Genomic DNA, 16096 nt, shown 5'->3' with positions numbered 1-16096 from the left:
TTAGAACTGATTGTAAATACAGCCAGCTACTGTGGTAATGACTGAGAGGTAAACATGCATCACCGTGTGCCAAATTAGTGTAACCGTTAGATTCAATACCCATTTCATAGATTAGGAAACTAAGCCATATCAGTTACATAGACTCAGCACAGGTCACTGTTTATTTGGTACATTTGTTATTGATCAAAATTAAAAATAAAGACTGACAGCAAACAGCACTGGGTTTTGTTTTTATTTTGTTTGTTTTTTTTTTTCTTCTTCTTTTTGTACTACTAGGGTTAACCCCAGAGACTCATACACAAGTGCTTTACCACTAAGCTGCATTCCAAGCTCCAGCATGAAATGTTTAAAACAAAAACCTTTGTTGCCGGCCGGGCGGTGGTGGCGCACGCCTTTAATCCCAGCACTCGGGAGGCAGAGCCAGGTGGATCTCTGTGAGTTCGAGGCCAGCCTGGGCTACCAAGCGAGTCCCGGGAAAGGCGCAAAGCTACACAGAGAAACCCTGTCTCGAAAAACGAAAAACCTTTGTTGCCTATTAAAAGGCAATTAACAAAAAATATTTGTTGCATTGTAGTAATATTAACTGTCCTATATAAACTGCTCTTTGAGGAAATATTAAGGAAAAGACGGGACAAGTGGTGAAGCTCAGTGATAGAGCATGTGCTAAATATGCTTGAGGCACAGGGCTCGGTCTACAGCAAAAGAAAGGAGAAAAGATACATTTAAAAAAAAATTTAAAACATTGGATTAGAAGGGCCAGGCATGGTGCATACCATTAATCCCAGCACTTGGGAGACAGAGGCAGGTAGTAAATTCCAGGCCAGCCAGAGCTACACAGTGAGACCCTGTCAAAAAATTAATTACTTAATAAAAACAATAAGCAGAGGACCTAACAGGTAGTACCCAAGTGACAGTCAGGCATGGTACATACCTGTAATCTCAGCATTCAGGCAGAGGAGATAAAATCTTGAGTTCAAGATCTAGACTCCAGCTGGGAATGGCGTCTTTGATCCCAGAACTCTGAATTTGAAGATAGCCTGGTCTACATGGGAAGTTCAAGCCATCCAGGAGTATATAATGAGACCCTATATTAAAAAAAAAAAAAAATTCTGAACTGTATATTGAAACTAAATAGAAACAAAAAGGCTGAGCATCCAGCCCTTGTTTAGTAGGTATGAAGCCCTGAATTTGATTCCCTGCACCACCTAAGTGGGTAGGGAAGGAAGAGGGCTGACAGCTCAGCTCAGTGGCAGTTTTTCTAGACATGTGCAAGATCCTGGGTTTGATCCCTTATCAAAGAGGAGAGGACCCAGGTAGCTCAGACTCACTCATTGCAGTAAAAGCACATTTTTTTTTTAATGAAATAAGTAAAACACTCAAAGTGATTACTAGTGCTGAACTGAACTGGTAAGAGAACAGTCTGTTTTCCACAGTTATAAACATTCTTTGACTTAGAATTCATCATTTAAAAATTTGCCTTAAAGATGAGACTGGAGAAGGCTCTCGAGAAGTCGCAGAGGATCTGAGTTTGGTTCCCAGCACCCATGGTGTCTCACAGCTGTCTGTAACTCCAGTTCCAGTAGATGCCTTCCTCCAACAGCACCAGGCACACATATGGTGCACAGTCATACAGGCAGGCAAAACACTCATGCATAAAATAAAATTTAAAAACCATTTGAGATAAATAATAAAAATTTACATTAAGGAAATTAAAATGTGTATAAATATTCAGCTAGAGAAATGTTCCAATGCCACCAAAAAGTAGAAGTGCCTCAAATATCTACCAGAAGAAAATTGACTAAGAAAACATGTGGTTTGTTCATATATTCAAACATTGTTTGAAGCCATTTAAAACAGCTGAAGCTGGGCATGATGGCGTACATTTTTAATCCCAGCACTCAGAAGGCAGAGGCAGGCGGATCTGTGAGTTTGAGGCCAGCCTGGTCTACAAACAGTTCTAGGACAGTCAGTGCTGTTACACAGGGAAAGGTATTTTCTGAATAAAAGATGTTCAAATTAAATAAAGAGAAATTTTGAAATAGTATGTACTTCTCTGCACTAAATATGTGGAATATGAGTTGTAAGCATAATTGTTAAAGATGATTGAGTAGTGTGATACTCATGTTTTTCTTTAACAGAAATCACCTTCTTAGAAAGAAGATAGTGTTTTTCTCTTGGTTCCTCCAGGTTCTTTGCTATTCCTCTATAATTCATTATTTCTCATCTTTTTTAGGTAGTGAAAATGAAGAGTAATTTGGAACGGTTCCAAGTTACAAAGCTCTGCCCATTCCAAGAAAAGATTCGGAGGCAGTATTTAAGCACAAATGTAAGTCCCAATTTTCTGCCTCTTTGTATTTAATGATGAAGTTAACTTTGCTTTCATATAAATGACTACATTGTTCTTTTCTTTGCTTGGTATACTTTTTAATTTTAAAATGTGCCATGCATTCAAAAGAATATATAATATTTACTAGCCTGGACTGCATAGTGAAAGACCCTGTCTCAAAAAAAAAAAAAAAAAAATACTTGCCAGTTAGTGAAAATATTCTGAGTGCCCTATCCAGTTGTATGTACATCAGTGCCTCCTACCAGCATTTATAAGAATCATCCCAATGTTTTTCTTTCTTTTTGTTTTATTTTATATAGTGTGTTGAGGCAGGACAGAGGTGTATATATGCCACCCTCAGAAAACAACTTGCAGAGTCAAGTCTCACTAGACTAAGTGGGATGTGGGGATCAAACTCAGATTGATCCAACTGCCTTTACCCACCAAGCCCTCCTTATTGTTCTTGATAGATTTATTAAGTGTATAGTCCTAAAAATCTGTTACTAATTTGGAAAAACTGAGTAGCATTCACAAACCTGCCAGTGAAGGACAGGCAAATTGTTGATGGCAGGAAGCTGAGCGGTCACTGAATGGTGCTTTACAGCAGTGAAGGCCAGTAATTGGGCAGGTTGTTTTGCACAAGGTCTCTAGCATTGTTTCCAAGCAAAGGTAGAGCAAATGTAGAAGAGGTTCTTTCAAGAGATACTGACTTAGTGAGAAATGTTATATGTAGATGTAACAGCCAGCATTTCAGTAACTGGGATGATCAGAAATGGGGTTTTGAAAAATCTTCATCACTTACTATTTTTCCCAGTAAGCCTTGAATGTCTCTCTCAATAGGCCAAGAACACTAAGCAGGTTCTCTGCCTTGTTTCACCTCAGTTGATTCTGTTTGCAGTACCATGTTGAGGATTCTTAGGCCATGTGTAGCCATATAGTAGGATATGGAGTGCATCTCACTGATAACTGTAAAGCCACTGCTACCTGTCAAGCAGAAAGAGAAATTATTACGTTTTCCAGACAGAGATAATGATACACCCTCTTCCCCTCTAAAACAGGGCTAGAGATTAGGGGCTTGCTGAAGATGGAATCTGTACTTTAAACATCCTAGGCAAGCTCTCTGCTCTGCCTTGCACTTTGAACTGGGGTTGGGACATACTTAAATCTTGATTTTAGATCAGTCACTGACTGCTAAAAGGACTGAGAGCCTCAAAACTACCCCTCCTCCTAGAATGATAAACTTAACCATGTGAACACTCACACCTTTACAGAAACACATTACAAGGCTTTCTAACTTCAAGAGTTAGTGTGATCTTTGACTTGACTTGTTAGACCCGTGGAGACAGAGTTCTTTAAAGGGGTATAAAGATGAGTGTTGAGTCGGTATGATGGTGCCTGCCTGTGATCCCGCACTTAGACAGGCCAGCCTGAGCTTCCCACAGTGAGACCATGTCTCAAGAGAAAAAGTGTTGCTACTGTCATCCTGGCCTTCTTTCTTTAGCTGACCAGTCTGTTAATCTAGAGACCAACTTGGTTTGGCTCTCATTGAACAAAAGAAGCAAGCCTAGAGTGCAGTGAGAGCTTCCACATCCTGGTGATGGTTAATGGCCAGGCAGTATCGTGACCCAGACAGAGCAGGTGACTGTCCAGACCCTGCACTGCACCCCATCACCTGTCTTCTGCATACACAGTATGTGGTTGCACCTTTGCTGAGGGCTTGTGCAGTACCTTGTTGACTGAGAGATATACTGGAAAGTGTGTGCCAGGTTTGGATGTGAAGCATCAGCGTCTCTGACTGCTCACTTCAGTGTCTCCCTCTGACTTTCAGCTGGTAAGTCACATAGAAGAGATGCTGCAGACAGCCTACAACAAGCTCCACTCATGGCAATCACGGCGTCTGATGAAGAAGACGTGAAGCATTTCATTCATGGTGCTCACAGGTTTTGTGGGTTGAAAAAAACTGACCTGCAGTGACTCTGGAAACCTGGCTGAGGACAAGCAGATGCTCACACCGGGGAAACATCTGCTGCATGCCAACTCCCAGAGCTGATGCTATTGTACTTGCACATAAGAACCGAAAGAAGGCAGGGACGAGATTCATTTAACTCTGGGGAGGTAAACTAAGGCAGAACCAAAATGAGCTAAGTTGCAAATATATGTGTATGTGTACATGTATATGTATTTTAAAGACTGTTTACTGCAGTTACTCAGGAACTGCTTTTGGTTCACGTTAAGCTGCTTTCAAAATTAAAAGAAAAAATAATTTAAAAAAATACTTAAAGGGTGCATTGATAAAATCTGAGAGTTTTTTCATTTTTGTTTTCTGGGTAAATTTTTTCCCTAAGTTTATGGCACAGGGTAACCCTAAGTATCCCTCCTCATCCCCCACCAGGATCCTCAAATGTTACTGAATTCTAGTTGTCCCTTACATCAGCACGTTAAAGAGAGTACTTTGAATAAGGGAGGCTGTTGTGCAGCCATGAGGAAACAGTCCAGAGGGCACCATTGGTCCTGCGTTTCCTACGGAAATAAGTGTTGCACTGAAGCCTGTGCTCTGGAGTCCCCAAGTAAAAGGCACACCTGCAGGAGTCAGTGAGCTAGTGCAGGGTGTTGTCAGGCGACAATGATGCTGCATGTGTTTCTTGGGTGCAAATGTATATTGCTGAAAATTTTTTAAAGATGGCATGTGCTTTGAAAAGAAGAAATTGCATTTTTAAGAGTTTAAAAATCTTACAAGTGAGAAATATAAGAATTGCTTATTTTCACCTGTTTAGAAGAAATAAAGGAAGTTTCTCATACCTGCTCTTCTTGGTGTCTTGACTGCTGCTGCTTGACGAGTTGGTAATTACTGCAGAGTCACAGTAAAAAACAATGATATCATGAAAATTGCAGGCAAATGGATGGAACTAGAAAATATCATCCTGAGTGAGGTAACCCAAACCCAGAAGGACAAACATGGTATGTACTCACTCATAAGTAGATTCTAGATATAAAGCAAAGAACAATCAGACTGCAACCCACAGAACCAGGGAGGATACATAGCAGGGGGGACCCTAGGATGATTGTGACTTATAATAAGTTTTGGGTTTACTCAGTTACTGGGCAAGCCTCAATGAAACATTTCACTATTAGGATAAGAATTTATACTGTATCAAGCTGATAATAGAGAAATAAATAAATAAATTTTAAGAAAATGAAAAGAGCCGGGCGGTGGTGGCGCACGCCTTTAATCCCAGCACTCGGGAGGCAGAGCCAGGCGGATCTCTGTGAGTTCGAGGCCAGCCTGGACTACCAAGTGAGTTCCAGGAAAGGCGCAAAGCTACACAGAGAAACCCTGTCTCGAAAAACCAAAAAAAAAAAAAAAAAAAAAAAAGAAAATGAAAAGAAAAAAAAAAAGAAATCCAGGCCCCATGTGTTAGGCATGGCAGAGCAGGAAGAAGAGGTTTGAATATGAAGTTGTTTGTGTGGGTTGGTCGTGCTTTAGATAAAAGGCCTGACAGACAGGGAAGCCAGAATCTATCACGCTTTGGAGTGATTGGAACTGGAAAGATGACAAAGGTGGAGTTCAGGAGCTGGGCGTGTAGCTTAGTTGTATAGCACCCTGCTGACATACCAGAGACCCTAGATTCAACCCCAAGTACCATCCCAGGCATGGTGGTGTGCCCTGTAATGTGAGCACCTGAGAGAGTGGAGGCAAGAGAATCAGAAGTTCAAGGTCTTCCTTAGCTACATTGCAAGTCCAGGGGCTGGCTACTCAACCCTGTCTTCAAAAAAATACACATTTGTAACCATGTCTCAGGAGTTCAAGGGAAGTAGTTCTATTTTGTGTTTATCATGGTAGTTCCCACCTTTTTTTTTCTTTCTTTTTTTTTTTTTTTTTTTTTATGTATACAGTATTCTGTCTGCATGTATCTCTGCAGGCCAGAAGAGGGCACCAGATCTCATTATAGATGGTTGTGAGCCACCATGTGGTTGCTGGAAATGGAACTCAGTACCACTGGAAGAACAGCCAGTGCTCTTAACCGCTGAGCCATCTCTCCAGCCCTTGTGTCTATCTTATACATGAAATAGTTTGACTTTGGGATCCTTTTAAAGTAAACTGGAGATAAGCTCCAGCAGTTGGAGCACATAATGCTCTTCCAGAGGACCTGAGTTCAATTCCCAGCACTGGTATCAGGCAACTCACAGCACCTATCAGTCTAGCTCCAGGGGTATCCGATACCTTTGACCTCTGTGGGCACCTGCACTCATGTGCATACACATGACTAAAAATAATAATTGTTTAGCCAGATGTGGTTGCACATGTCTTTAATCCCAACACTGGGGAGACAGATCTCTGTGAGTTTGAGGTCATCCTGGTCTATATAGTGAGTTCCAGGACAACCAGGGCTACATAGACCCTATCTCAATAATCATAAAATTTTTTTAATGTGAACTTTAGGAACTGGAGGGATGGTTCAACAGTTAAGGGCATTTGTTGCTCTTGTAGAAAGGACCTAGGTTCAGTTCCCAGCACCCACATGGCAGTTCATTGGTAACTCCAGTTCCTGGGGATCCAGCTCCCTCTTCTGATCTCTTTGAGTACTGCATGTAGTGCACGTATACATGCGGGCAACACACACTAATAAAAAAATTTTTTTAGTTGCAATTTAAGAAAAAAAAAATGACCAGCCTAATCTTCAGAGCGAGTTCCAGGACAGCGAGCACTACACAGAGAAACCCTGTCTCAAAAAAAAAAAAAAAAAAAAAATGACCCTTAACCACTGCAAAGCCTGGTATCACACCCCCCAAAAATTCTGGACAGTAATGGCAGCTAGTGACAGGGCTGGCCCGGTTCAGAGCAGTTAACTGCCCTATCTCACTTCTTTTCAAAGCAACTAGTGAAGCAAAGGATACTAAAGATTATTCTACAGATCAGAAGTGATTTGGAGTTTAGAGGGCTAGAGAGATGGCTCAGTGGTTAAGAACGCTGCTGCTCTGGCAGAGGACTCAAGTTCAATTCCCAGAAGCCACATGGCAGCTCAAACTATTCATTACTCCAATTTCAAGGGATCTCTTAGGCACCAGCAAGCACACTCATAGGCAATACACTCATAATATAGAAACATACATACACATATACATGTGTAAGAAATATATAAAAAGAGAGGAAAATATAAATACACATAATATAAGAATACTTTTAACTAAAACTAAGTAACTGACTTTAAGTGATGGTTGGGATTTACCCTGAACTGCAAAGCCTCCTCCAGTCACTTAGGAATGAAGTGTCTATGATAGAGCAGTAATTCCCAAGCCCAGGCTGTCGTGCCCTGGCTTTTAATTTAACTGTCCTGCTGTATCCTTGCCTCTGGTTCCATTTTCTGCAAAGTACATTCCAGGGTCACCTGGTAGTAGAGCCCATGAGCTGCAAGTTGCAATAGTTTGGAAAACATGTCTTGCCTTCTGCAAAGAAGCTGATAGAGTTAACTAAGGTTAGTAGGGCTAGTTTGCTTTGAAGTCATACTATGTGACCTTGTGATAGTTCCTTTGGTCTGAAACAAGACAATATTGGAAGCTCAAAAAGTAATGGGTTGCTGGTTACCCGGGAGGTACCTTCCTGTGCTGCATACACCAGAGCAAGATGGAAAGCTGCCTGTTTTAAACTTAGATCTCTGTCTCCAGTGTCAGGCTTGCCTGGGATTCCTCAGGGTTACCTCTGCCCTTTCCCAGTTTAGCTTGTTCAAGACTCAGCTGTTGGAGTTCTAGAGGCCAGGGCAGTCTTAGTTATTTTCAGCCCTTAAACTGCCCAGAGCTGGGACATTGCCTTAACCTGATTAAGGAGTGATTAGCCTTGTGTATAATCCACCTCCCTGTTTGGATGTGTATTAAAGTCACAGAAGAGACTGGGAACCTTGCCATCTAGTGGTTCTCAAACTTCATAGTCACAGAACTTTTAGTACAGTCTTTCACCTAATACACACAACAGACTGTAGGTTAAGATCCAGTCCCTTGCCAGGCAAGATGGCACACCTGTAATTCTAGCACTAGGGAGGCAGAGGCAGAAAGAAGGACCACTGCAAGTTTCAGGCCAGCCTAATCTCTGTCATGAGTTCTGGGCTATCCAGGGCTATGTGGCAATACCTTGTCTTTAAAACTAGGGGATCCTCCCACCTCTCATGCAGCACAGTGTGAATTACCTCTCTGGCCACTTGGCCACTACTCCTTGGGGGTGGGTGAAGTTGAAAGCACAGATAAATTCTGTGTTATTACTACCCGGTTGTCACAGAAATCAATGGCAGACTTGCAAACTTCACTTCTAGTACACCAATTACAGTAATCAGAAGCAAGTCGAACAAGGCTCACCTACATGCTGGTGATAGTCTAGAAATATTTAATTTCTACGGATTTGCCTTCTTGTCAGCTATCAGTTCAGCTTGTCAGTAGATGTCAAAGGCCTTCATAATCTAAAATGTATTCCTCTCTAGTAACTGAGTAAGGAACAGCTATGAAATACTCAGCACTGAGGAGGCAGACAGGCAGGCAGATCTCCCAACGTGGTCTACTGAGTGAGTTCCAGGATAGCCAGGGCTACATAGAGAAACCCTGTCTCAAAAAAAAAAAAAAAAAAAAAATCTTTAAAAGCAGTAGGTGTGGTAGTACATGCCTGCAATCCTATCAAGAGGATCAGGAGGGTCAGGAGTTCGTTGCCATCCTCTGTGTGTTTTTATGTCAACTTGACACAAGCCAGATTCACTTTGGAAAAGGGAACCTCAAGTGAGAAAATGCCCCTACTATATTGGCCTGTGAGCAACATGTGTTGAATTTTCTTTATTGATGGTGGAGGGCTCAACTCACTGTGAATGGTCCTAGTTACTCTAAGAAAGCAGACTGAGCAAGCCAGTAAGCAGCGCTCCTCTATGGCCTCTGCTTCAGTTCCTACTTCCAGACTCCTTCTCTACTTGAGTTCCTGCCTGACTCCCTCATTGATAGACTATTATCCAGAAACATAAGACAAAATAAACCCTTTCCTCGCAAAGTTGCTTTTGTTCATGATGTTTTCTCTCAGCAAAAGAAACTCTTAGGACACTCTTACATAGTAAGTCTGGGGCAGCCTAGGTTACATGAGACTCTTGTCTAAAAAAAAAAAAAGGCATAACTAATTTTTTAAGATGTGAGTAATTGTGAAGTAGGTGAGGTAGAAAAGATCTTACTCCAACCTAGGGCTCACACTGGCCCTAACACTCCATATTTCCTTATAGACAGTTCTCTGCACTTGAATTCTGTTGTCTAACCTGAAACCTGAGATTTTCAGACACAGACACCTATGCACACAGCCCTTAGATAATTCTTGGCAAAGGGGCTCAACTCCGTGGAGGAATCTGTTAGCAGCCATGCTTCTCCAGGCCAGACTCTTGTGAAGTTTGTCCTACCCATTGACATCCCATTTCTGGCACCTGTTCTTATTGACTCTCAGACTGAAACAAATCCTTGAACTTCTGCTTGTACCAACAGATCCTTACTATTCTGCATCTGAACCCAGAGTAGGGAGCAGAGAAGCCTGTTCAGCAGGCCTCTGGGGGTAACCGATGCCTTGGCTGCAGGAGAGACACAGCGTTACAGAGCTATCCAACAGGGCACAAACTCTGGACTCAGCTTGTTTGGATTCAATCCCAACCACTGTAGCTCACTGGCTTTGTGACCTTGAGCAGTTTACCCAGCCTGCCCGCGCCTGTGCGTGTTTTAACTCCAGAAACAGTCTGCTGGTCTCTACTGGACAGGGCTTTAGCACTGTGAACTCACTGCTCACTCAAGGTGCCTCATTGGAGATGAGCCATCAGAGGCAGCTGGCCCTGGGGATATAGTTTGGGTAGAGTACTTGCCTGCATGACTAGGGGCCTTAGTTCACTCCTCAGCAGTGATGGGGAAAGACTGTGATGTTAACTGGAAACCCACCTGGACACCATTCAGTGGGTCCACAGGGCTTATTTTCAAGACCATCACTACAGGCTTCAGCTCACATATCCTAAGATCTGAATATGGGGGTTTCACATTGAAAACAGTAACATAGGCAAGAAGGAACATCTTGCAAAACAAGCAATCTGCTTTCCATTTTCCCATGAATAGATTAGATTAATAAAAGTCTAACATAAAAAGAATAGTTTAACATTCAGTGCTCAAACTGTAGAGTTGAAGTGCCTGGGTTTGAATCCCAATGCTGGCGCCCACAGGTAGAGCAATTCCTGAATTTGATGGTGCTTTCATTTCTTCGTTTGGAAAATGGGCATGATAGCATGACTCAGATTTATAGTGAAGACTAAGTCATCTGACAAACATGAGTCATTAGATTAGTGCATGGCCCCCATGAGAGGTCCATAAGGATCCTGTTGTTCATTAGTTACTACTTACTATCTCCAGGCTGCCGGCCAATGCTTATGAGCTCTGCGTGCTGTGATGTAACTCTGGTGGAGAGCTAACTTTCTTAGCAAAGCTATACATGTGCATAATTTAAAAGGTCAAAGGGGCCAAAGGCACATGTGCAAGTGTCGTGTCTGCTGACCTCTTGCCCCCACCCTTATCTCTTCACAGTCAGCCACTTGAGTCTGTCAGGCTGCCTTGCCTGCTTCATTCATTTTTTTTTTTTTTTTTTTAATCTCCTGACAATGATGGCAGCTAAACTGGTCCTGTTCTTAAGCCTCACTCCCTTTCCCTTCGTGTCCCTCAGAAGTTACTTCAGACCTTTTCAAATAACAGTTTACTAACATGCTTATTATGTAAAATAATAAAGGGATCCTGGCACCTTTAAAGTGGGTGATTTATGGGGATCTCTAAGGGAACTGTTGCACAGAGGTGTGGCCAGCACGTGGAGGAACTATGGAAACCCCTTAACCCAAGCCCAGGCCCATAAGACAACTGGAAGGTGTTATCAGGAGAAGGTGCCAAGAAGAGGTAAGGGCAGAGTCTGCTGTGCTCTGTCCGGGAGGACACCTCTCACTCTCCCAACTCCCAGGGCATGGGATGAGTCTCTGTGTGCCTGCTTCCAGTCAGTCGCCCACACCCCAGAGTGCTGGAAAAAGCAGGGGAAGCTGCTAGGACCACAGCTGGTCAGGGCCCTTTCTCAGTCCCTAGCTGGTCCTAGCTGGTTGGAATGAGCTTTTTTCCCAGAGGAAAGACAGATTTATTAAGGAACGGTGAAAAAGAACTGAAAGTTGGAGAGGCTAGCTCCTAAGGAGTCACCTAGGGAAGAGGGCTGTGACTACGAAATCTCCAGAAGTTAGTTGCCCTAAGTTAATGATACCCAAGCTTTTTTGTTTGTTTGTTTGACATCCAAGCTCTTAGAGGCTCAGGTGGTAGAGTGCTTCCCTAGCAGGCAGGAAGCTCTGGGTTCACTCTCCACCACCACACAAACCAGGCACCCTGGTGCACAGCTGTAATCACAGCACTCTGGAGGCAAAAGCAGGAGGGTCAGGAGTTCAAAGACATCCTCAGCTACATAGCAAGTTCAAGGCTAGCCTGGGACACCTGGGACCTATTAAAAACAACAAACCCTCTAACTCTGCATGCTTCTAACCTCCTTACTAGCCCAGTGTTTTCTAAAGTTTGTTAGGCACAATTCAGTATTAAGAATAATAAATGCAGCTGGGCCATGGTAGCACACGCCTTTAATCCCAGCAGGTGAATTTCTGAGTTTGAGGCCAGCCTAGTCTACAGAGTGAGTTCCAGAACTGTTAGTATTCTGACCCACCCCTTGGAAACCCGCCCCTTGGGGCCGCCCTGCATCCTGACATAAAAACCCCTCCCCTTCTCTCTCTTCTGCGACCTCTCTCCATTCCCACGAGGTGAGCACACCTCCGCTTTCCCTCCCTTCTCTTCCTTCCTGTCTCCCTCTTTCCTATCTTCATCTCTCTATTATAATAAAATCTCTCCACATGGATGCAGCACCTGGGTGTGAATGACTGTTCCATGTGCCGCTGCCCTCCGCTGAATCTTCCCGCCATATTTCCCTGCATGTGTGGGATACCTTGGCCGGGCCAGCTGGGGTCTCCCACGTGATATATCATAACAAGGACAGGCGAAGCTACAGAGAGAAACCCTGTCTTGAAAAAACAAAACAACAAAAAGAATAGTAAACGCAAATGAATGTGCTTTTATTATTTATTTATTTATTTATTTTTAATTAGGGCTGGAGAGATGACTCCGTGGTTAAGAGCACTGACTGCTCTTCGAAAAGTCCCAGGTTCAATTCCCAGCACCCACATGCCAACTCACAACTGTCTATAACTCCAGTTTCAGGAGATGCAACACCCTCACACAGACATATGTGCAGGCAAAACACCAATGCATGTAAAATAAAAATAATTAAATCATTTTAAGTCGGGTGGTGGTGGCAAGTGCCTTTTATCCCAGCAGAGGCTGGGATAGGCAGAGGCTGGGATGGCAGAAGCTGGCCTCTATGAGTTAGTTCGAGGCCAGCCTGGTCTCCGGAGTGAGTTCCAGGACAGGCTCCAAAGCTACACAGAGAAACTCTGTCTTGAAAAAAACAAAAAAAAAAGTCATTTTAAAAATTATTCTTTTTTATTGCCGGGCGGTGGTGGCGCACGCCTTTAATCCCAGCACTCGGGAGGCAGAGCCAGGCGGATCTCTGTGAGTTCGAGGCCAGCCTGGGCTACCAAGTGAGTTCCAGGAAAGGCGCAAAGCTACACAGAGAAACCCTGTCTCGAAAAACCAAAAAAAAAAGAAAAAAAAAATTATTCTTTTTTATTTATTTTGGAAGGAACATGCATGTGTAATAGCACACACGTGGAAGTCAGAGGGCAGCTTATGAGAGCTGATCTGTCCTCCTACCATGCAGGGTCCAGAGATCAAATTCAGTCAGGGTCTCAGGCTTGGTGGCAAGCTCCTTCACCCACTGAGCCATCTTGCTGATCCTGAATGTGCTTTTTTAAATGTAAAAGCGTATCTTGACTAGCGTGGGAGGGTGTGCTTAGCATGCACAAGCTCTGGCTCAATCTCTTATATGCACAACATAGTTACATATTTCAACTCTAGGTTTTGTTTTTACTTTAATTTTTTTTTTTTTTTTTTTGAGACAGGGTTTCTCTGTGTAACAGCCCTGGTTGTCCTGGAACTCCTCTGTAGACCAGGCTGGCCTCACAGATCCAACTGCCTCTGCAGCCTGACTGTGCTGGGATTAAAGACATGAGCCATCACACCGGCTTTCAACTCTAGTTTAAAAAAAAAAAAAAAAAGTAATAGGCAGCAGGGTGTGGTGGCACACGCCTTTAATCCCAGCACTTGGGAGGCAGATGGATCTCTGTGAGTTGAAGGCCAGCCTGGTCTACAAAGTGAGTTCCAGGACAGTCAGGAGCTGTTATACAGAAAAACCCTGTCTCAGGAGGGGGAAAAGTAACTAGCATATCATACGACGTGTATTTTGCTAAGGAGGACCACAAGTAAAATAGCGACTTTAAAGAAAAGTGTTGGACAAGTGTGTAGGTGCTCTTCAGTAGCAACAGACCACGTGGTCAGAAGCACATCTCCAGCCTCAGGACTGGCGTTTCCCTGGTCCCTTCACTGGAAATCTGTAAAGACTGCAAGGTCAGCCTCCCCAGCAGCCACGCACTCTGCACCCTCTGCACCCACAGGCTGAGGATGTGGGAGGAGCTGGTAATTGACAATTACCTGGAAGCTTCCTTCTCAGCCTCACAGATAGCAGCCGACACACCCAAGTCAAGCCACCCTGACTAGGCAGCTACAGGTTGCTAGGCAATGGTGTCAAAGGTCTCCTAGCTCTCAGAGCATAGACTCCTGAGAGCCACAGAAGAAGTGTGTTTAATTCAACATTCCATGTAGCTAAAAAGGATTTGACAAGGGGACTTGCTGTGGGATGTTCTGTATGACAAATGTGTTGCTGATTGGTCAATAAATAAAACACTGATTGGCCATTGGCTAGGCAGGAAGTATAGGCGGGACAAGGAGGAGAATAAAGCTGGGAAGTGGAAGGCTGAGTCAGAGAGACACTGCCAGCCGCCACAATGAGAAACAGCATGTGAAGATGCCGGTAAGCCACGAGCCATGTGGCAAGGTATAGATTAATGGAAATGGATTAATTTAAGCTGTAAGAACAGTTAGCAAATTAGCCTGCCACGGCCATACAGTTTGTAACCAATATAAGTCTCTGTGTTTACTTGGTCGGGTTTGAGCGGCTGTGGGACTGGCAGGTGAGAGAGATTTGTCCTGACTGTGGGCCAGGCAGGAAAACTCTAGCTACAGGGACTAACATTAATTGACCACCTACTAGGTGTATAGAGCTTTACATTGAGCCTCACAACTTAGAAAATGCCATTCTTATTCAATACTGACCCTACAAAATCAAGTAACTTGCCAAATTCTCCCAGGGGATGGCAGAGCCAGGAATCCAACCAAGAGCTTCTTCAGGCCAGAGTATGGAGTGAGCCAGAGACATGTGCCTCCCTCTCCCTGCTGTGGGGACAGTATATGACTGTATCATTCTAGTCAGAGGTGATAGCAAGCATGAGGGAAGCCACAGCCTCTTCTGCAGAAATGCCTTTCTCAATCCTTGTGAGGGGCAGAGACCAGCCAGTGTGTGGCAATAGCCATAAACACCCATACATTTACATCATAGATTAGGGGTGCCATAAAAAAAAAAATCCGGAAACAGGAAGCCCCTCCCTCCGCCAGCCCATACCTATGCTATAGGACTCTAGTACTGCTATAATTAAAATCTGTTCCTCCTCAAGGGAAGAAAAAGATGTGGAGGGCAGGCCCTGGGGCAGTCCTCACCTGAACAAGCAGTCAGAGCAGATCTTGGTGCAGGATCAAGAACGCTGAGCTTTGCGGAGGTGGCAAATTGCCAGGAGTTGGGGGCTAGCCTGAGCTACATAGTAGTAAATTCTAAGCCAGCCTGGGCTACAGAGTAAGATTCTGCCTCTTAAGTAAATAATGAATAACTTAACTTCAGAGCATCATTGGTAGTTCAAGGTAGATAAACCCTAGAAAAGTGACCTCAGACTCCGCTCCAACCCGTTTCCTACAGGACACCCTGCACCAGGTCTGTGCTTCCCTTAAATGTAACAGGTCAGACTTGGGGGTGCACACCAGCACTTGGGATCTCTGTGATGTCAAAGTAAGCCTGGTTTACACTGCAAGTTCTAGGCCAGCCAGAGCTACATGGTGAGATCTTGTCTCAAAAAACAAAACAAACATAAATCAAATAATAATAGCAATAATAATGTAACTATGAAGTAGGGCTGTTATTTTTGTTTCACAGACATAAAAGATTTACCGTGTTAAATGACTTGCCTAGCTAGAAGCACAAGAAAGTGTGGATGAAAATCTGTCTGCTCCTCCTTTAAAGGCTGCCTCTGTGGGGACAGTGCAGGGCATTTGGGGGCCCTACTGCCTGTACCTCCTTGACCCCTGGAAAAGTGATGAGTTTCTCTCCCTGGTGTGGTGAAGAGGAGCCATGTCCATAGTCTTAGAAATCTAGGCATGGAGGCTGGAGAGATGGCTCAGAGGTTAGGAGCACTGGCTGTTCTTCCAAAGGTCCTGAGTTAATTCCCAGCAACCACATGGTGGCTCACAACCATCTGTAATGAGATCTGGTGACTTCTTCTGGCCTGCAGGCACATACGCAGGCAGAACACTGTATATTGTAATAAATAAATAAATCTTTTTTTAAAAAAATCTAAGCATAAATGAGAGAGAGTCAGAGACAGAGAGAGAACCTCATTGCCTCATCAAGCGGTGTCATCCTAGGCCCTGCATCCC

At 43.7% G+C, this 16096-nt stretch overlaps 1 protein-coding gene and 1 long non-coding RNA gene across 2 annotated transcripts in view; one reads left to right on the top strand and one right to left on the bottom strand.

The window, feature by feature from the left end:
• Positions 1-5124, top strand: part of Gtf2h1 (general transcription factor IIH subunit 1) — a 30588-nt gene extending 25464 nt beyond the window's left edge. Inside the window, exons 14-15 of the mRNA XM_052714308.1 lie at positions 2234-2326; positions 4155-5124. Of these exons, the coding sequence (XP_052570268.1) occupies positions 2234-2326; positions 4155-4241 (180 nt within the window). The 3' untranslated portion in view covers positions 4242-5124. The remainder of the gene's footprint in view (positions 1-2233; positions 2327-4154) is intronic.
• Positions 6-4166, bottom strand: LOC128095409 (uncharacterized). The gene is made up of 3 exons (XR_008213238.1): positions 4055-4166; positions 3129-3310; positions 6-1085 (listed from the first exon to the last, which is right to left on the bottom strand). It is a non-coding gene; the product is annotated as an uncharacterized LOC128095409 (long non-coding RNA).
• Positions 5125-16096: the final 10972 nt, after the last annotated feature.

This window comes from Peromyscus californicus, unplaced genomic scaffold (genome assembly GCF_007827085.1).
Source record: "Peromyscus californicus insignis strain IS unplaced genomic scaffold, ASM782708v3 Scaffold_4__1_contigs__length_199733344, whole genome shotgun sequence".
Lineage (NCBI taxonomy): Eukaryota > Metazoa > Chordata > Mammalia > Rodentia > Cricetidae > Peromyscus > Peromyscus californicus.
Note: the sequence above shows the minus strand (reverse complement) of the source record. Positions and strands in the feature narration are given on the sequence as shown.